The sequence below is a fragment of the Sinohyriopsis cumingii genome, chromosome 3 (genome assembly GCF_028554795.1).
Source record: "Sinohyriopsis cumingii isolate HCF-2022 chromosome 3, ASM2855479v2, whole genome shotgun sequence".
In the NCBI taxonomy this organism is placed as follows: Eukaryota; Metazoa; Mollusca; class Bivalvia; order Unionida; family Unionidae; genus Sinohyriopsis; species Sinohyriopsis cumingii.
In genome coordinates, this window is record NC_142963.1 from 106,012,276 (window position 1) to 106,033,022 (window position 20,747).

At 36.3% G+C, this 20,747-nt stretch overlaps 1 protein-coding gene across 1 annotated transcript in view; it reads left to right on the forward strand.

Moving 5' to 3' along the window:
• LOC149803472 (caspase-3-like) overlaps nt 1–20,747 on the forward strand; it is a 60,846-nt gene that overhangs the window by 19,621 nt on the left and 20,478 nt on the right. Inside the window, exons 3-4 of the mRNA XM_089953195.1 lie at nt 3,392–3,666; nt 13,964–14,145. Coding sequence (XP_089809321.1) covers nt 3,392–3,666; nt 13,964–14,145 — 457 coding nt within the window. The remainder of the gene's footprint in view (nt 1–3,391; nt 3,667–13,963; nt 14,146–20,747) is intronic.

A 20,747-nucleotide genomic window follows, 5' to 3' on the forward strand; every position in this document is an offset into this window, starting at 1 on the left:
ATTATAGACCTTTTCAATTAATCTTCTTTCAAGAACCTTAGTTTTAAGACTGTTTTCCTGCTTTCCTTGGCATCAGCAAGGAGAATTGAGCTTTGTGCCTTGTCAATGCAAAAGGCTTGTTTATGGTTCATTAGTAATTTTGACTTGGTTTCTCTTCTTTACCAAGCTGGGTTTCTGACTGTGAATGAGCTCCACTTCCTACTGAGATGCCCAGTCTCAGCCATGTCTGTACCGAAGATGATCAAGATGAGTTTCTTTGCCCAGTTTCATTAGGTGTCTTCTAAAGGCTGAAAGAAGGGCCAGAAAGTCATTTTCTGCCTACAAAGGGTTCCTCAGATATTTTAAAAGTCTAAAATAATTTCCAGATTGATTGTCAAGAGAGCTTCAAAGTTCCACACTGAGAAGGACCTTTCTTTCATGAGAATTAGGGTTATTGGTACATCTTGACTCTGTTTAAATCACTTGTCTTTGGGTGATAAATGAGAGCTGCTTTCTTGCAGTCTCACACTCACTCATTGGATGTCAAGGTGGTCTAAGGTGCTCTTGTCTGCAAATCTCACCTCCGTTCATGTTGGTTTAAGTCTTGGCTCTGCCAATGTGGGCATGCAACAAAGCTTGTCAGTAGATTTGTGTGGGTTGGTTCTTTTTGGGTTCTTCTTCCACCAGATATAATGGCTGCCATGTATAGCCATTGATGTGCTGAAAAATGGCATTAAACCCACAAAACCATAAAGCACAAACCTCTCATCATTTATTTTCAATCTTTGGTACATCAGATTGAAGGGATTTTATCATTGGGTTCAATAGTGATGCCATGACATGTAGCTCAACCTTATACCTCCAGCTTGTAGTAGTGAACAATCTTGCTGTAATGTAAGTACAGTGGCATTCTATGCCAGAATCATTGAGGCCTTCAGCTTCCCTCCTCACTGGTATCTTCAGCAATGCAATAGTAGCAGGTAATGTACTTCTCTTAAACTTTTGTTCTTTGGTGGTGGGGGTGAAATTATTTTAATTATGTAACACTTACCTGACTTACCTGCTATGATTGCATTGATTCCCTTCTCCTCTCCCGCTATGATGTCCTGTACTTGGCATCCAACCCCAAAGAAAATTATATTTTGCATGTTAGCTGTGAATGAGGAATCTGCCTCGGATCATGTTCTTTTGAATTCTGGCCCAGATCCAATACTAAATAGAGAAGGGAATAATTAACTTGGACTGGGGATCTCAAATCCCAGAAAAAGAAAGCAGTGGGATAATAGCAGGTAAGTATTAAATCATTAAAAATAGTTTTACCTCTCTAGGGAAGATGCATGTTAACAGGAATACATATGCTTACTTGCACATGAAAAGTCAACCAACCTGAAATTGTTGAAATTAAGTCATCTATATCATTGTTTGTCAGGTTCTTTTTACATCCACTGGTCATAGACCGTAGACCAGAAGAGCATATGTCCATCAGCATAATGGAGCCACTGTAGCTTGAGTGGCATAATCCAAGATTGCAGGTTCACTGCCTATCCAGCCCAGGGTATTTCGCCTTGGTGTGTGTCCATGGGAGAGGCACTTAGCTCACGGCCACATTAGTTTTATCTCTATTGGTTATAGGTCAGAAGATACTTATAGTATGGTACATCATCACTCATCTGTCCATCCTTTAACACAAATGGTGCCAGTCATACATCCAAAAGGACGGTTTTGGTTGTTGTATTGAAAATCTTGGTGTAACTATTGCCCCTGAACAGATGATGATATTGATCTGTTTATTTTATGATGTATGCTTGGTCCTAAATGAAAATGGTGCCAGTCAGATATCTGATATATTCACTACAGCAATTAATGTGAAAATCTTGTCATCACTGATGAATATCAGAGATTGTTTCATACTCAGCACTTGAATGGAAGAAATGGTCTTATCTTGAATTCCTGGAAATTCTTTTTGGCTAGTCGACTGTATAATATTGTTATACCTGGAATCATGAAACTTTGTGAGAGGATGCATCTGGATGAGTCCTATACCATCTAAAATAACAGGTCACTCTGACCCATATTTCAAACTTCACTAACTTCGGTTCTATTTGAGGATTTTACTGTTGAAACCTTAATAAACTAGATGACTGTATACATCTCTCCTAAGACCGCTCCAGTGGCCTAAGTGGTTAGATGGTTAGAACATCTGGCTCTAATGTCAGAGGTCGCAGGGTTCAAACCCTGGCTGAATGATACCAAAGACTTAGTAAAATGGTAGTAGCAGCTGCCTTGTTTGTCACTCAGTATTAAGAGGGTAGTGATGGACTGATTGGCATGGTGTCAGGATAATGTGACTGGGTGGGACATGATGCTACATGTCTGTGGCATGATGCCTAAGTGCCAGACATCACTATAAACTGCTAGACATGACTATAAACTCACACTGCAGATATTGTAGCAATATGACTGGAAACTTATTAAAGCGATGTTAAAAATCCAAATCACACACACACATCTCTCCCAGAATGGGTCATGGTGACCAGTATTTCACATAATACTTGCTTATATTAAGTCTTCATATTTAGCTGATAACTACATAGGTTTCAGGCATACAGACTATCCAGTCTAGAATATGGATGCAACTTGATGAACACTATTCCCTCATTTCATTAGTAGGTCCTTATGTCCCATATTTTATGCTTCATTGGTGTGGGTTAAGTTATATGTTTGCTGTTCATTTCTCAGGCACTGTTCTTTCTAGAATTATGAAAATGATGATGATGTGCATCACTGTTACTACCACGGTCTTGCAGCAAAAGAATTTCTTAATGATCTTTATTTAATCTGTTACTGGTTTTGTACTTGTCTTATGACCACAAGAGTATGTGGCATGAGATATGCACACTGTCCAGCCTAGAATCATGAAACTTTGGGAGTGAATAAATCTTGTCAAGTTGTGCTGCTTCCTTTTGCAAAATGAAGTGTATGTGAATTACATTTGACTGTTGAAATTTTGTGTTAGAAGTTAATTTAGGTGGTGTTAATATTTCAGCTATGACGCTTGATAATTGGATGCATCTCTTACTGTGACTCCTTTAAAACCCAAGAAGATTACTGTGACAAGTATTTTATGTTTTACCAACATGTTAAAGTATTGAAGCTTGAGAATTCAGTTTATTTTCTTGGTGTTGGGGCAGTTTAAGTTAACAAACCATGTTGGCTTGTTGTTTCATAATAAATTATTATTACTAAAATATCAATCATTGATTAAATACGTACATTTACTTTTTGAAGTTTGAGTACAGGTGATGTAAAAAAGTTGCATCCCACAACTTGAAGATGACAAATATTTATAATAAAACTCATATTAAACAAAGGTTTAGAAAGTTTGTAATTTTAGACTTGACTCTCTTCACAGTTTCAAAGTTACACCACAGAACTCGTACAATGCTGGTAGGCCATTGATGACTCAGGAAGAGTTTGAGTCTGATGTATACAACATGGACCATGACAACAGAGGCATGGCCATCATAATCAACAACAAAACTTTTGAACCACACTTAAAGCTGCCTGAAAGAGCAGGAACAGATGTAGATGGCATGGCTCTGCTTTCTGCTTTCAAGGCAATGGGATTTGATGTTAAGCGACATGACAATGTGACAGTTAAAGAAATGGTGTCAATTTTATCCACAGGTAAAATAGCTTTGAAGAAAAAAGGAATCTTGTTTTTTCTTTACACCTCTTTGTTCCCACATTTGTCACAGATTCATTGGATTTGTGTCGATGTAATATGTCCTTACGTTTAGTCTTGATATGCTACTTGACTTATCTTGTAAATTACATCAATAATAATGAAAGCTAGACATTTTGTAACAAAACATTTACTGTATATGGACAACTGAATGTTTTTAGAACACTTGCTTTTAGCCATTTATTAAACAAATATCACCAGCTTACCTTGAAATGGCAAGCATGCATCAAAACAATCTTTGACAAGTAGACCTTATAGTGATTTGAAACATTTTATTGTCAGATGGTAAGTATGTATTGTTACAACTATCCTAATTTTTAAGAAATCCAGGTGGCTATGATTAGAGAGATAAGTGTCTTATATATTCAAACATACAAGTAAAGAATATTGTGAGTCATATTTTATTAACAAATATCACATAAATCACCTTGAAATGGCAAACATGCATCAGAAAAGATATATACTCTGGTGAGATTACAAAGTATAGAACTTGGAGAACATAAATCATTATGAACTGAACACAACTGTCTCTCTCTGTCTCTGTCTCTCTCTCTTTTTTGCCTGTGGGCAAGTACCTTGTAGACTTGAGCCAGCCTGAACTAAATTTGAGCTTCAGAGCTTTGGATGATTTATAAGGTTGTTGTTTGGGTTTAATGCTAAACACTTTTAAAATTGCATTGGATAGGTATTTGTTGCAGTAACAACCTAATTCCACCCACCTGATCACATTATCTGTTCCATTAATGAATTCTAAGATACAACCTAATTCCACCCACCTGATCACATTATCTGTTCCATTAATGAATTCTAAGATACAACCTAATTCCACCCACCTGATCACATTATCTGTTTCATTAATGGATTCTAAGATACAACCTAATTCCACCCACCTGATCACATTATCTGTTCCATTAATGGATTCTAAGATACAACCTAATTCCACCCACCTGATCACATTATCTGTTTCATTAATGGATTCTAAGATACAACCTAATTCCACCCACCTGATCACATTATCTGTTCCATTAATGGATTCTAAGATACAACCTAATTCCACCCACCTGATCACATTATCTGTTTCATTAATGGATTCTAAGATACAACCTAATTCCACCCACCTGATCACATTATCTGTTCCATTAATGGATTCTAAGATACAACCTAATTCCACTCACCTGATCACATTATCTGTTCCATTAATGGATTCTAAGATACAACCTAATTCCACCCACCTGATCACATTATCTGTTCCATTAATGGATTCTAAGATACAACCTAATTCCACCCACCTGATCACATTATCTGTTTCATTAATGGATTCTAAGTTACAAGTATGATCAATAATAACAAAGTCTGTGTATTACAAAATGTTTACACTTAATGTACAATATCAGCTCAACACAGTCTATCAGACTTATTTAAGAATTATAATTTTTCACACACACACACATGCATGTATGCAAATATATTGGACACCTTATCAGGTCAGCACAAAACACTTGTGCAGATTTTCATTATTACTTGGTACTATTAACTGCTAAAATTTGGGGTGACACTTCAAGGTACAATGCTGTCATAATTTTCATGAATTTAAATTTGCATTTGTTTTTCTGTTTTATTCAGAGTGCCAAAATATCATGCAATTACGACTGTGTTAAATGTAAAAGCTGAAAATTTTATTTATTTAAAAAAGGTGAAGCTTAGACATATGTAGGGATTTTTCCATCTAAACTTGAGCTTAACTATGAATAAATTGGTCATATGATGCCACAAAGTGTAGTCCCAGGTAGGAACTGCAGGTTGACCTTGAGACTAATTACTGCTGTCACCGATTGGATGAAATTGTTATAATGTACATTAATGTATTTGTGTAGGAGTTGAGCAGACTATTTTAGAGCAGTAGATAAGGCATGTGTTTGTGTAATGGGATTGTGGAAATCATCTCATTGTATTACAGAATGAAATTTTTTGTTGTAATGTTTCTCTCTCTCTCTCTCTCTCGTATTGTAGTTAGATATATGCCAGGAACTCGGTATCAGTTATATCAGTTTCCTGGACACTTTTGCCTGATATGTCATGCAGTTTTATGAGTGCATTCATGTTTATCACTTATGTTAACACCCATAAAATGTAAATTGTAGTTTTCTTGTTATACTGGCTATGCCAAGTTGAATTATGTACTGTACAGGTGAAGTTGGTGAGATGTATTATTCAATAAAATTTTATGTTGGTTCCTTCTTATCATAAAGATATTTGTATTATAAACGTAAAAGAAGAAAAAAATAGTTTAATTTTTGTTTATTATGCTAATGAGAAATTGTACATGGGATACGTATCAGAACCTGTGCTGTTTTGTTACACTTTGTTCCAGTGTTAATATGCTTTTTCTATTTAAAAAAATGAAAATTTGATGAATGTTGTCACATTCACAGCAGGGAGTAAAACATATCATTAGATCTTTAAAAAAATAAAATTGCATGAAGTTCAGCAGAAATAAGAATATTAATGCATTGGTAGTTTATGATAAAACTTAAATTTAGATTTATTATGCAAAATATTGAATAAGGTAATCAGGTTCACAAGGCATTGGTATTGTGTTAATTTATTATCAAAATTTTAATTGGCATTATGTATTATATGTCATCTTTGTTACAACTAGTGAATGTTTAAATTTAAGTCAATGGTCATGTCTTTCAAATACCAAACAGTACGCAAATTCCTTCAGAAAGAGAATGCATTTAATAAATGTCTGAACATATGTTTCTTTTTCATTCAAGTGCGAATGCAGTCTTTTAAAAACTGGTTTGACATCTTTCCAAATCACATGAACATCAATGGAAATTGGTGTAAGTTACTTTATGGCAGGATTTAGAACTAACACGCCATCCTTCCCAAATGGCATGTGATAGAAGTGGACACTGATAGTCACTGTTTTGTGTTGGCAATTGTGTTGGCTTTTTAAACAGCAGGCAGTAACACTAACCAACCAGCCATGTACTGCCGTCACCTGGGGGAGCTAAACTTTACCATCATTGACTTTCTCATGAAGGTAACATTGACAAGTTTATGCACCACAAGCTAGATGTTGCAGTAATATCTTTGGCTAGCAAAATGGACTCCATCTCTATGCACTAGCAAGAAAGTAAGTCACATGATGTGGACCTAATGCTGCTGATTGCAGGTAAAATGAGCCACAATGTGTGGATAAAAAAACCTATGCAACATGGTATTTAATCACAAAAAGACCCCAAATAGAAGCACATCATCTACAGTGATGGAGTTTGAATGAAGCCATTGTTACATTGCAGGGAGGAGGCTGTTAACACTTCATCCAGAGCCTCAAGTATGAAATGTCAGTGGTTCAGGAGGTGTTTCAAATCTGGCCAAGATTCACATGAATGGAGATGACTGTAAGGCTTTCCAGGAATTAGAAGACTGGCCTTCTGTGACAAGGCACTAACCAATGGCACATTGAGAAATCACTGCTATCTTATAAGCAAGTACCACAGTGTTGCCCATATAGCTTGTAACCTCAAGCAGCTTATCAATCCAGAAAAAAATTAAGGTGCCAGTTGTGCTGCAAAACCTGTATGGCTGCAACAGTCACTTTATTAATCAACGCGATTGGAATAGCCTCAACAGAGAACATCAGAACCATGGAAAAGTTCATTGTGTTTTCACTAGATCAGTGCAGTTTATTGTCATCCTCCAGTTTATGAGCATTAGCCTCAGCAAGTTGCTGGCCAGTATGCTAAATTAGGTTTTACACATCACAGCCAAGTTCATGATCTTCTGTTTTGCAAGGCCATCTACCAGTAGGAATATAATTGGGAGCAATTTGAGGACACACAGCTTACATAAATCGAGACCTTCTACAGCTAATTCAGCCATGCCTGCATAACTGGAAAAAAACTACATGTGGAAGATGTTTTCCTGCCAGAATGTGGGAAACTTTCACAATCTCACCCACAAGACCTACATACTTCTGCCAGCAGAAATATTTGAGGCATTTTGTGATGCATCAGTCAAGATCTGTGATCAGGAACCAGCTCCCTATTGCTATTCATCTGGTTTGAGTTGGAATGCCAGCCTGAAGAAGACTGGTATTAAACATGAGCAGCTGACTGACATCAACATGTACCAAGGAAAGTCATAGCTGCTTTTCAGTGGTGAGTGGGTATAATGTGAAAATGAACAACCCAGTGTGCCCTGACTACAACATCAAAAGCCAAACAGCTGCATAACTTCCCTCTAAACCAAATAACCTTTATGGCTGGGTCATGATTCAGAGTCTACCAGCAGGTAGTTTTAAGTTGGTCAACCCAGCGGCACTCAATTCAGTTGCAGTGAGCATACTAAAGACCTACATTCTTGAGGAAGACCTTGAATTTCCTGAGGAGCTTCATGGCATTCACAATGACTACATATTGGTTCTTGAATCACTGTGCATCACAGAGAATTCACTGAGTAAATATTAGCGCTGTTTAGTAAATTAATAGGGGAGTTGGGAGGGTTAAGTTCACTGAAGCACTAAGATGGTCCTCAGTCTGCAAACAAAATAGAACTATGGCCCATTACTGGAACCTCCAGCTCAACCTAGTGTTGAGCTGGAGGTTCCAGTAATGGGCCATAGTTCTATTCTGCATGTCACCAAGGTCTACTAGGCATTTGATATTGACCACAGTTTACGAAGCTTACATCCAGTTCAGCATAGAGCTGGAAAAAAACACAGCCTGGGTAGTTTGCTTGGTTTTGGAAGTTAGATCTATGATGTGGCCTTCTTCATGGCCAGTATTTTGTGGGACTTTGATGGCTTCTTGTTCGTAGTGTTTTCATGACTGTTCTCTTGGTCTACAAATGAGCAGCTACCACTCAAACCTGATGGCTCAAAAAACTATGTTGGCTATTGTAATTTTGCTGCACAGGAGGGTGCCTGTAAATTTTGGAAAGTTTAGGCTCAGTACTATCCTATGGATCATTATATGTTTCTCCACTGGTTACCAGGAAGTAGTCCTGCTGAGCTTTGCCAACCTGTTGGTAAGCCATTTCAGCATGCTGCTTGGTGTGAAGCCTCCTGTTGAGGTAATTTAAATGCAAGGTGTGCGTGCAACTGAACTCAGACTGCACAGCTTGGAGCTCTTCCATAGATATGTCGTATTGAATAAGTTCCTTGTTGGCTCTTGTTTTATATAATGGAGAGAAGAGGAAGTTTGAGCCAAAGAATGCTTGGATGTTAACAATTACCCCATTCAACTATCATACCAATGGCACTGCCATTAACCAGTGAATAATGCTCTTTTTAATTTGCTCCTATGTCCAAAGCTCAGCACTCAGTTGGTTGTGGTCTTTGCAGCATCTTTGAGGTCTAAGCAGCCAAGGTTGTATGGTTTCATAATTCACAAGCATTTGGCAATCAGATACATAAAACATAAAATGATCTGATATTATTTTGCATTCATACAGCCATTGCTGTACTTGCCTAAGCAAGTCTTTTACCAGAAGCAACTCTGCCTCGGTGTTTAACCACAGCAACTTGTGTCTCTTCTTGAGATTGTTGTGCTGACACCTATGTTTTCAGTTCTTATGATGGATCAGTCTGTGGGTTGAACATGGCTCACATTTGCTGTGTACAGGTCAAGCAGAGATGACCCCAATGAATCAGTCATCCTAGCCCACAGTTTAGCATCTTATATGGCATAGGTTTTTGAAACTTGTTAGTCACTTGTTGCCTTTAGACCCACATTGGTAAGAGGCCCTTCACCCCTCCAGAAGCCACTAGCTCAGACAGGTGATCGCATTGATGAGCAAATATTTTAATAGTTGCTGTCATGCTTTCTGTCTTGGTTGCCAACCCATTAGTAGGTCTTCATTATCATGCTCACTCAATGCTTCCATGGCTCTCAGGAAATTTTGGGTATGGTTCACTGATCACATGACTTTAAGTAACAAGTCACTAAACCACAAGTGTGATGGTGTAACTAGCAATGCACAGAATGCAAAGCTATTACATCATGTACCATTTTATGTGGAAACAAAATGGTAGAACACTGGCAGATCTTTGTGCAGAAGGAGCTTGCAGAAACTTTCCATGTTAAGAAACTCATAGTCCATGTGACTCATCTCACCAACAGAAAAAATGATCTTCATAAAAGATATGCTCTGCCATGATGCGTTGATTAGAAAGAAAATGAAGCAATCACTAAATCTGAAAACAGTGGCTGTGACTCTTGATTAGCATCTAGATTACACCTTTTCCAGATCTAACAATACTAAGAAAACTGATATTTTCTTTATCATCATAGGAGCTATTCCACCCTCCCGCATTAATTATACTTTCATATGACATTCCCAGTAATTATAATGACATTCCAAGTAACTATAATGACATTCCAAGTAACTATAATGACATTCCAAGTAATTATAATGACATTCCAAGTAACTATAATGACATTCCAAGTAATTATAATGACATTCCAAGTAACTATAATGATATTCCAAGTAATTATAATGACATTCCCAGTAATTATAATGACATCGGTTTATCCATAGCCCTAAGACCCACAAGATTTTTGCCAGAAGGTCTGTGATGCTAAAATCATTTTATGGGTTTATGCTGTACCCTCTACTAAAGGTATAAGCATGAGGTAAACAAAGTGGATAGTGTTGACACTTTACTAATAGAAAATGTGTCTGGATGGAGAGTCAAACACTAAGTCTCACTTGTTTGCTCCAAAATCTGTCATGTTCTACCTCTGGACCACACATTTTTTTTGGAAAAATTCCCTAATAAAAGCTATATGAACAGAAAGTCTGGTTTAATATTGCAAGAGACAGTGGGGACTACATAAAAAGAAAATTTTAAAAAATTTCAACAAGTTATCATACATAAGACGTTTATCAATCATATGCTTTTATTAGAGAGTGTTGGATCTATTTAGTTTCTGTAATATCTAGGAAATATCTTCCTAACTTGAACTAATACATGCATGGGTGAGTAAACGTCACTCTAATATATAAACATTAGGATTAGATTATTCTGAATTGAATATTATATTGTTATAAAGTCCTAGTTCGAGTCAGTCATCTGTCCAAATTGTATTGGATAGTAATTGAATATTGGGGAATATTCAAAATCAATTGCACAACATAAAGACACATCTATCAGCTTTTATTATACATTCATAAAGGTATTATATTTAAGACCCATTCAGGCAGATCAGCTTTAACATCAACTATGTATGTCCAAGATAGGAAGATCACACTGCCCCAGTGCTCTAAGCAGCATGGATATTACAGAACATATCCATCCATTTTTCCCACACATCTTTACTCACTCTCTCGCTTAAGTCAAGCACATGTTTTTTGCATTTAAATACCATATCTACTGAAGTGTTATACCCTTGTGCTCATAGTTCTTCAATAGTCAAATAATGGAAGGTCGTGCATTTTCACCATCACATGTCCTGCTTGGCTGCCATTGGGGAGGGTAGTTGTGCAGAGGTCCTGGCCATTTCAGTCGAACTCCCGGCATCTAACTTTCTGCAGGGCCCAGTCTTCATTGCAATGAGTTCTTCATGGTTATTGTTATCAAAACCAGCCCCTGACCATTTTCAAGTACGCAAACTCCCAACATCTAACATTCTGCAGGGCCCAGTCTTCATTGCAATGAGTTCTACATGGTTAGTGTTATCAAAACCAGCCTCTGACCATTTTCAAGTATGCAAGCTCCCAGCATCTAACATTCTGCAGGGCCCAGTCTTCATTTTGATGAGCATTCCAATAATATTATGATCCAAAGCCAGACTTGAATTGTCTACCATCTTACATTTATAACCTTTGTGTTACCACTAGCATTATGAAAAAGCCAGAATTTCATTTGAAACTTGTTCCATGCCATAGGCATTATGCAAAAAAAAGCCTTTTACATTTGCTGTGTATCTAGTTATCATAAAACTTATTTCAATCTTAACATGTTTAAAAGAAGATGGTTGTTACTGTGTCAATTTGAAAATTTCATGGTTATACTGACCACTGAATATCAGTATACAAGAGCTTAATGAGTGCAGTTTGATGATGTCACCAAATTTGAATATTCCTTGCATATTTAATCACTTGTACATCGACATTGCACATAAATGACAAATTAGCCATTCCTTGACAATTTGTAACAAATTTCCCAAACTCTTGTTAACTCATTAACCTCTGGCATCTTGTTTACATGTCTGGAGGTAGTAGCCTACTTCTTAGTACTGTAGCATCAAAGTCGTTTAAGATAAACTAATTTGGGTGGTGTTGTTGTTGTTGTAGGGTTTAACGCCATTTTTCAGCACACGATAGGCTATACATGGCGGCCAGTATTAATGATGGAGGAAGAACCCGGGAAAACCCCAGAAAGAACCATCAACCCACGAGAAGCTAAATTTGGGTGGTATTATAGAAAGATAAACAAATGTATCTATACGATGATACCGGATAATCTGGACTTTCTAGTTGCTCTACAAAATACAGAGGATAAAATGGACCCAATTGTTTTCCACCCCAAATTCGCCCATGGTCAGAATCTAATTTTCTGTCTGGATTTTAAACTTTTTGACCTCATATGTAAGGCAGATCAGTCTGAGCTGCACACAGACAGGTGAACCTTTGCAAAAATGGAGGATAAGATTGGCATTTGGAATAAAAAGTGGTCTGCATACGAAAAGGATAGTCTGTTAAGCACAAAAAATACCCATTAGAACTGCAACTTTTACCCTTTTGCTCATCCTGAGTGAAATAGATTATGAAAACACTGTTTCTAACACAACTAGGCATTAGGTTAACCAGAAATCTCTTAAGTTGATGTATTAGGATGTATTTAGAAAAAAAATATTGGATGTGTTTGTGCACTGGCACAATGACATTTGAATTAATGTTCATTCTGTTTTATTGTCTCTATTTTTTCATTCTGGAGACCCATTTGTTATAAAAGAAGAAACCAGTGCCTCTCTATTCATAATTGACAAGGAATAATACAAACTGGCATTGTCAGTCAGTGCTGTAACAAAGCCATACTATGCATGTTGGACAAGTGTCTCTCATGCCATATGCTTTGCAGTTATTGGACTCTCACCATTTCACTTTATCTGTTAAAAAGCTCGTAAACTAGAATATTTTGGGTCAGTCATCAGTATAAGGAATAATTATATCCAATAGTTAATGAAAATAAATCAAGATTATTCCCTACCCTATACATGCATGGATCAATTTGGATGCTGTCATTTTACATTCTTCACTATACACTGTAGCAGCATGAGGTTGTTACTAATGTATAAAATATTTGCGTGGCATTTATGTGAAAAAAATGATTAAGAAATATGTAGATTGCCCTCTTTGGGGTGATTCAGTCAGTGCTAAATATAAACATAAGTAATAAGTTTCAATGAAAATAAATATAGGTGTAAGATGTAATCAATGGAAATTTACAGCTATACTTAATGGAAAAATATACAGCTATACTTAATGGAAATAATACAGCTGTATTTATTGGAAATATACAGCTGTACTTATTGGAAAAATATACAGCTATACTTAATGGAAATATGCATCTGTGCATGTTGGAAATGTGGAGATCATTTAACACTGTTGCAGAAATGAATCAAGGTTCATAGATGCTATCAGTGATAGTTTTGCTTGTTGTGCAACATTGTACAATTTAGATCTTGTTAGACATGTTTATAATTCATGAGAAAAGGTGCCACAATAGAGGAGAAAACCATTTGTTTTTTATGCTCTCCTTTATTATGGGCAGTTCTGGATATAAAAACAACTGAAGGAAGATAGAAAGCTATATATCCGTTGGAGTTTCAGCTAGATCTGATTAGGGGGTGAAATTAGCTCTTACCCAACCTAGTCATTTAATTGTAAATTTGGATAAGGTTTCTTTTAAGCAGTTGATACTTTTGCAATTGAAATTCATTTTTTCAGAACCTATATAAGCATGTTAACTTTTATATATTTGTCTCCTTTAGTTGAAGAGAAATTTGGCAATAAAGATATGTTCTTGCAAGTTTTACAGTTGGCCATCCTCCATACCTTAAATCTTAGGAAACATCTGTTTACAGGTAAGTTAGCTTGTGTTCTTCAGAAGCTATGTTTATCTTTTAAATACTTGCATTTCTCTCATGCATATTTACTCTTCAGATAATCTTGAGAAAAATATTCTGATATTAATAGCCCTTGATGGGTATTCTTTATTTATAGCTGCAAGAGATAACGATTATCATTATCAATCTGATTGCTTCATGTGTGCAATCCTGTCTCATGGTGAGGAGGGTGTTATATATGGAACAGACGACAAAACTGACCTTCAAAGTCTGCTCAGATTTTTCAAGGGGAATGCTTGTCCTGGCCTTGTAGGAAAGCCAAAGATCTTTTTCATTCAGGTACATTGTGTTCCCAATGGTAATACCAGCCATCTAATGATTTGGAAGAGTAGACAGTAGGTTTATGATAGGAGAAAACTTTCCAAAACAGATATTTGCCAGAAATGGAGTTGATGGGCTTATTAGCACATATCTGCTTATCATACATATTAGAATTGCAGGTTAAAATAATTGCACATTTCTTGAATAACTTATGGTTTCTGAAAAAGAAATTCTATATACACTGATAATACAAAGCTATTTCCAGTCTGAACTTTTGTAAACTTAAATTGTGAAATTCACTTTGGAAATAAGCTTTAGTTTTTTTTAATGTAACTTTCTTAACTGTGATTCAAAATGATTCACAGTTTCAGATACTGAAAATTAATTTAACTGTAATCATACTTGCTTGGCTCGTTGGCTAATTTATTATACTTTTGTTACCTACAATCATTGCATTTTGATATACTGTTGTAAGAAGTATATATAAGCATTTCATAGCATTCATAAAATACATAATGTTTCTCCTTCAGATATATTCCCCAATCACATTATGTTAAGAATATTAGCCAGCTACCTCACGAATCCAGCCCTACTAAAAGACGAAAATCTTCTTTTCCTGTATATTTCCATGAGATGAAGGGCAATAACTCTTGCCCGTAACCTCCCCTTGGCACCACCTGGTGTCGCTAGTTTTTAGCTTCACTGCTGTTCTGATCAGATCATACAGTTTGTCCTCCAATAATCCAAGTCATTTTGTGTTTGAATTCAACCATCCAATGTTCCCTTTGGATCTTTGTGTGGATCAATCATTTTGCTGCAGGTTGTATACTTTCAGTTTTTGCCAATTTTGTGTGATTTTGTCACCTTTTGGGATTTTATCCTTTTAAGACCATGTCACACCATGTTTTGTTGACCTCTGCAAGGTCATTATTATGAGTTAGTGCGACTTTTACTTTTTTCGCTTGCTCCATTTGTAACGGAGTTGGTTTTAGCAAGTTATTAATATGCTGCATTGTTAATGTATGATTTGTTTTCCATTCTTGTGTAGTTTTAGTAGAATGGTCAAATACTTGAAATGCATAAGTTCAAAGCATAGTCTATAAGTTTTGAATGCAACACAGACTTTTTAAAATTCTTTGTTAGTAACAGAGAATATATTTATATTAGGGAGTTAATAACTTGATGAATTACTAATTTATGTTTTGCTTTCTCTTCTTGCGTTGTTTCAGCAGAATTTTATTTAAATACTTTATATGCAACTTCAGGGCGTGGAGGTCTATCACGACTTGTGTTTTGTTTAGACTGAGTATACACTGTCTGTGATATGCATCATCTATAATACGTGGTCGGAGGAAGTTTGGGCTAACCAGGGTTCCCACGTTACCAGGAAATCGGCAAAAAGTCTGAAGAAATTATCACTTTTGCCCCGACCGTGAAAAGTCCTTGAATTTTGCAAATATTGATGAAAGTCTGGAAAAACTCAGGAATTTTCCTCCACAACTTGACACCTGAAACAATTATGTAATTGAACTAATTATGAGTTACATTTGTGGAGTTCAAACCAGAATATTAGGAGGTTGTAGTATAGATCATGTGGGTGCTTGCCATAAACATATTTGTTGAGACAATCCGAATGCTTTGTGGATTAGATTTGTCTAGTAAACTTTTTGTTTCACACACAGTTCGATATCTGTATCTTTTTTTATATGGAAGGTATGAAAACCAGTCTAGCATCACAAGAGGAGAACATGGTGGCATTAAAGCATAGCTGCTTAACGGATGGGCTAGCAAACTTAAACGTTGTTAAATCGAGTTATGTCTGCATAAAATCGATCTGAAAATTATTTATTTTCTCAGAGTATTAAAATCATTACGTCTTTAATCTGCTGAAAGACGACAAAACTAATGCATTGATGAAATTTGAGCTGTTATGAGTGATTTTGATTGTTAGTTGCATGAGCACACAGAATCTCACAACTGTCATTTTCAAATATTATAGAATTTTTTTAAAAATGAAAGTCGTATACTGGATGTAATAAAAATACAAAAATGAAAGAGTATAAAATTTTCTATATTTATTCCGAGCTCTACTACTCTGCTTGATGAATCAGACTGGCAAAGTTTCTTGTAGTTGTTCTCAAAAAAAAATATGTTGAGAATTATATGTTCTTTCTGGTTTTTATAATAAGTATCAGACTTTAATTTAATATAATTGAAATTTTGTACAACGACATTAAAAAGAAGTTTGTTGTTGATATCACGTGACTATTGGACTTCCAATATTGTTGTTTGAGAGTTGTGAAGTCATGTGACTATGAACACAAATGGCAAGTACCGGGTCAGGTTTCATCTATGCAGAGCCAGGCTCTTGGAGTGTCTGGTATCAGTGCTAGCCAGACTATCTTCTATACCACCAGCTTTCAAGCTGACCATTCACTAGGCAATCTGGCCGGCAGATGCAGCAGTGCCAGACTTCTGTATGTTCGCTGCTTGTCCACAAGGGAGAGCTAGTGATGTTTTCAAAGGGATAGAATCGAGTCTTTATACCACCTGTTATGTCTTCCCCAGAGCTGTAAGTAAACCCAGATTGGGCCTCAGTACATAGTGAGTGCAACAGAACTCTTTCAGATCCACCATTCTCACATCATACTCAGATCTGACCATGGAACAAACTGTAGTTTTAGATTTCAGTCCTCCATTGAGGACATTTATAGGGTGTTGGCTATTTCAAAATCCCCTGAATAGATCTTGATGAAGAGGAAGAGATGCCATCCTTCTGATTCCTTCCCCAATCGGATAGACTTAAGGCAACAGAGGTGGAAAAATGTACTCCATACCAATCACATCCGGTCAGGGATGTCATGGCACCTTCTTTATTGTTGGATTTGGCCTCATTGGCACCTTCAGGCTCAATAGAGACACCTGGCAATAGCCATGCTTGGGAGGCGATGGCCAGGATTGTTTAAATCATTGACCAGGGCTCACCATACCATGGCCAATACTTTGACAGGTTCAGCCAATTTACTCCTGATACAATGTGTCACATGTCTGTGATCCACGTCTCTCAAACTTTGTCATACCCTCCCTTTCTGGACAACCCTGTTTGGGTCACCGCTGCTTTGGAGGAAGAATAGAGAAAGTTCGGAGGCAGGCAGCTCATGAACTGCCCCTCCACATTGCTGCTCAACCGACATCAGCATTAGGAACCACTCAGCCCCCGAGAGTGTGAAGGGATGTTGAGCAGCCTCAGGACAGGCAGCCTTTTTAGTCACATGTGCACCAATATCAGTCCCTAGAAAGCAGTCATACAGAGCAGGTATTACATTACTTAAAAACCCTCCCAACCACCCCGCCATACAAGCATACTCATTAGTATCTTGCTCAACTAAAACCTGGCAACACCTGGTGGTGCTATGGGGAGGTAATGTACAGGAGTTACTGCCCTTTATCTATTGGAAATAGACAGGAAAAGATAATTTTTGTCTTTTAATAGGGCTATATTCCCGAGGTACCAGGCTAATATTCCTATTGTAATGCGATTGGGTATGTATTCTCAGAGAAACATAATTTACATAAAAATTTGCCATATCTAGATCTTCACAACAGATGTAGAAGTGAATTGATATTGGTTTAGTTTAGGAAAGTGGGTTAAAAATAGGATGTCTATAGCGAACAAAGTTTTCACATGTTTGTTGGCATTTGAATTATTCTTTGTTTGTTGTTTCTTTTGTCTAGATGCTTAGAAAATGTTAGGAGGTTCAAATTATTGCTACTTGGTTGCTAGTAATATTTTTTGTGCTCAAAGAATTAAAGCTTTTCCAAAAAATGAAAGTATCGTAAAATTGAATCCAAAATTGTATTCTAAACCATTACAGAGTGTACATTTTTTCAGTCTAAGGAAATACTGCTGTTTACAACAAGTGGATGCATTTTCATTCCATTCCTTTAGGAAGTTTTGACGTCACCAAGTTTATGATGTTATAATGTGCATGATGTTAGAAACAACCTTAAGTTAATGTAGAATTGAACTAATTTTAGAAGATTCCTCATGACTCGTAAAAACTTTTCCTTTCTTACATTAAAGGTTTGAATTGGTTGGCTTTTTTATGACTAATTATAACCCATAATGAAACTATCCTGTTGAAAATGTTGAAAGAGACTGTTGACCACTTGTAGTGTGATGCAGTAGTTAGCAAATACTCTTTTCACCCTTGGCACTAAATAACCCTCTTGTGCTTCCAGTCACATGATATCTAGTCTTTTATCATTTGTAAACTCTTTGATGTTTTGCTAAGAGATGGATATGGAAGGCTGGATAACTGATTTCTTTACACCAGTATTGTGTTTAAACTGTGAAAGAAAAACAGTTGCCACAGATATGATGATTCTAGTGAATAAGTTGGTAAACCCAGATGAAATGAGAAAGTCAGATAGAAAATGAAACTGCCAACAAAGAATTAGATTCCACAATGGCAGATAAAATGAGAAACATTATCACACCCTAAATTGCTTGAAAGCTAAAATTTAACAAAGGCTGATTATAATGTTGGAGGGACATAAAATTGTAGATTTTGACTTCATGTTCTGTTAGAGTGTGGTTGGAGGCATCACAGAAGAGAATCCCACATTAAAGGTGATTATTTATTAGGGTTTTCATGCAAATGAAATGTAAAATGTACTAGGTGAAAGATATTTCATTTAATGTGATTAGCCTACTATGTTTACACTTTTGGATCACTTATCAAATAAAGTGTGCCAATTTCTGTCACTTTTGTCAACCCTGACTGATACACTGCTGCTGTCACAAGTGCTAGGGATCCCCTTCACAGCAACCAGTAGATACTCCACCTTTTCTCACCCATGTAACAGAAAAAGCTTGCTTTGTTGCTAACCTTACTTTTCCCATCTCAGTCTGGTTGTCTCGGTCATGGTGTCCATGTGCTAGGCTCGACTTTATGAAGGGATGCAACCATTGTTGTCTTCTGCTTGTTTTGATAGAGTTGTTTTCCAGTCAAACAAATGCTGACACTTTCAAAACTTTACCTAAATAGTTTTTGGAGGAGCAAAACAAATAACAAGGAAGATTTTTCGGGCACCAGTTGTGGCAAGAAAACTTAACTAACTAAAGAAAAAAATGGCTATGAAAGTAAACTTGCCAGATATGGCTTCTGAACTCATTAAACACCCAAGTGTGAGAAAATATCTCTGTCAGAAACTAATTCAAAACAATGTTACAGATACACAGGCTAAACACATCACTGGCCACAAAAATCCTAACTCTCTCAACAACTATCAAAGGCCTAATAACTTCCAGAAATGTGTTGTGTCAAATCTGCTTTCTTCTAACTATTAAACATCCACATGGCGCCCCAGTTGAATCAAAGAAGTACATGCAATCAGAAATGACAAATCATTCACTTACCATTCAGAAGGAATCATTCATCCATCCGCACTTTAATCCACAAGCAGATTTCTCAGCAGCTTATCTTTGCACTACTGTTATCAACACTTGCCATATTTCCAAGACAGAAAATATCAATTTTCCAACTTGAAAATTTAGCACGTGGTTATCCACTATGGACTGTGTTTGGAGGGTCTTTCATACACAGGGGTACATTTACAGTCAAATTCAGTTACAACACAAGTATATCACAAACAGTTTCACCTCCTCCAAAGAGGAGAGTTATATGTGATAATGACACAGATCTCTAATTACCCATAAATAATCCAATGCAGGGTCACCCATGCTGTATTTGTCACGGCCTATGTACCCAGTATTATTTCATTATTTATCATAGAACTTTTATAAATTAGATTTTATAAAATCTAAAAAGAATTACTTTTATAGTTAAAAGATCTCTGAAATGTTTTTATCAAAGACTGCCTAACCTTTTAATTGCCTCTATATCATCTGTATGCACAGAGTATATATTTAGTTTTAAGAAGGACATTGCTTACTGTTAATACAATCTGATTACAGGCATATCTGTATCACAGTGGTAAAGAAATTTTATTTTTTGGGTTGAAAAAACTATGTGGCTACAATTCCTGAAGATCATGTTTTTGAAACAACACTATGTCAGAGGGTTTGGGATTCTAAAATCATGTTTTTCATGCAGCACAGCTAGTAATGGCAGGTATGAAAATGCATCATTTGACATCTTGGGAAATATGTTCCTTTCTTTCAGTGTACTTACATGTATGCATCATTTTACATCTTGGAAATGCCTTCCTTTCTGTCAGTGTGCTTGTATTTCAGCTTGTAGGGAGGTCATGACATTATAGTCACAACATTGTAACAACCTTTAAATTGTACAAAAGAGTGACTTCCTGTCATGTCATATATTCATTGAATATTGTTATTTACTGTGTACACAGGATGTTTGGAAAGAAATTTTAACAAAATATAGGACTTCTTATTAAAAGTTGAGAATTTCATGATGTTAATTCAAATTTCCACTACAATTCATCGTTTTTTCAGTTAAAACAAGCGATATTTTAATTTTGATTACAATTTTCTTCACATTCAACAATTTAGGTCTAATTTTGGGGGTATTTTCTAATAACAGAAAATGGGATCCATGCCTGACCCTTATTATTAGTAGGTTCCCAAGTTATCA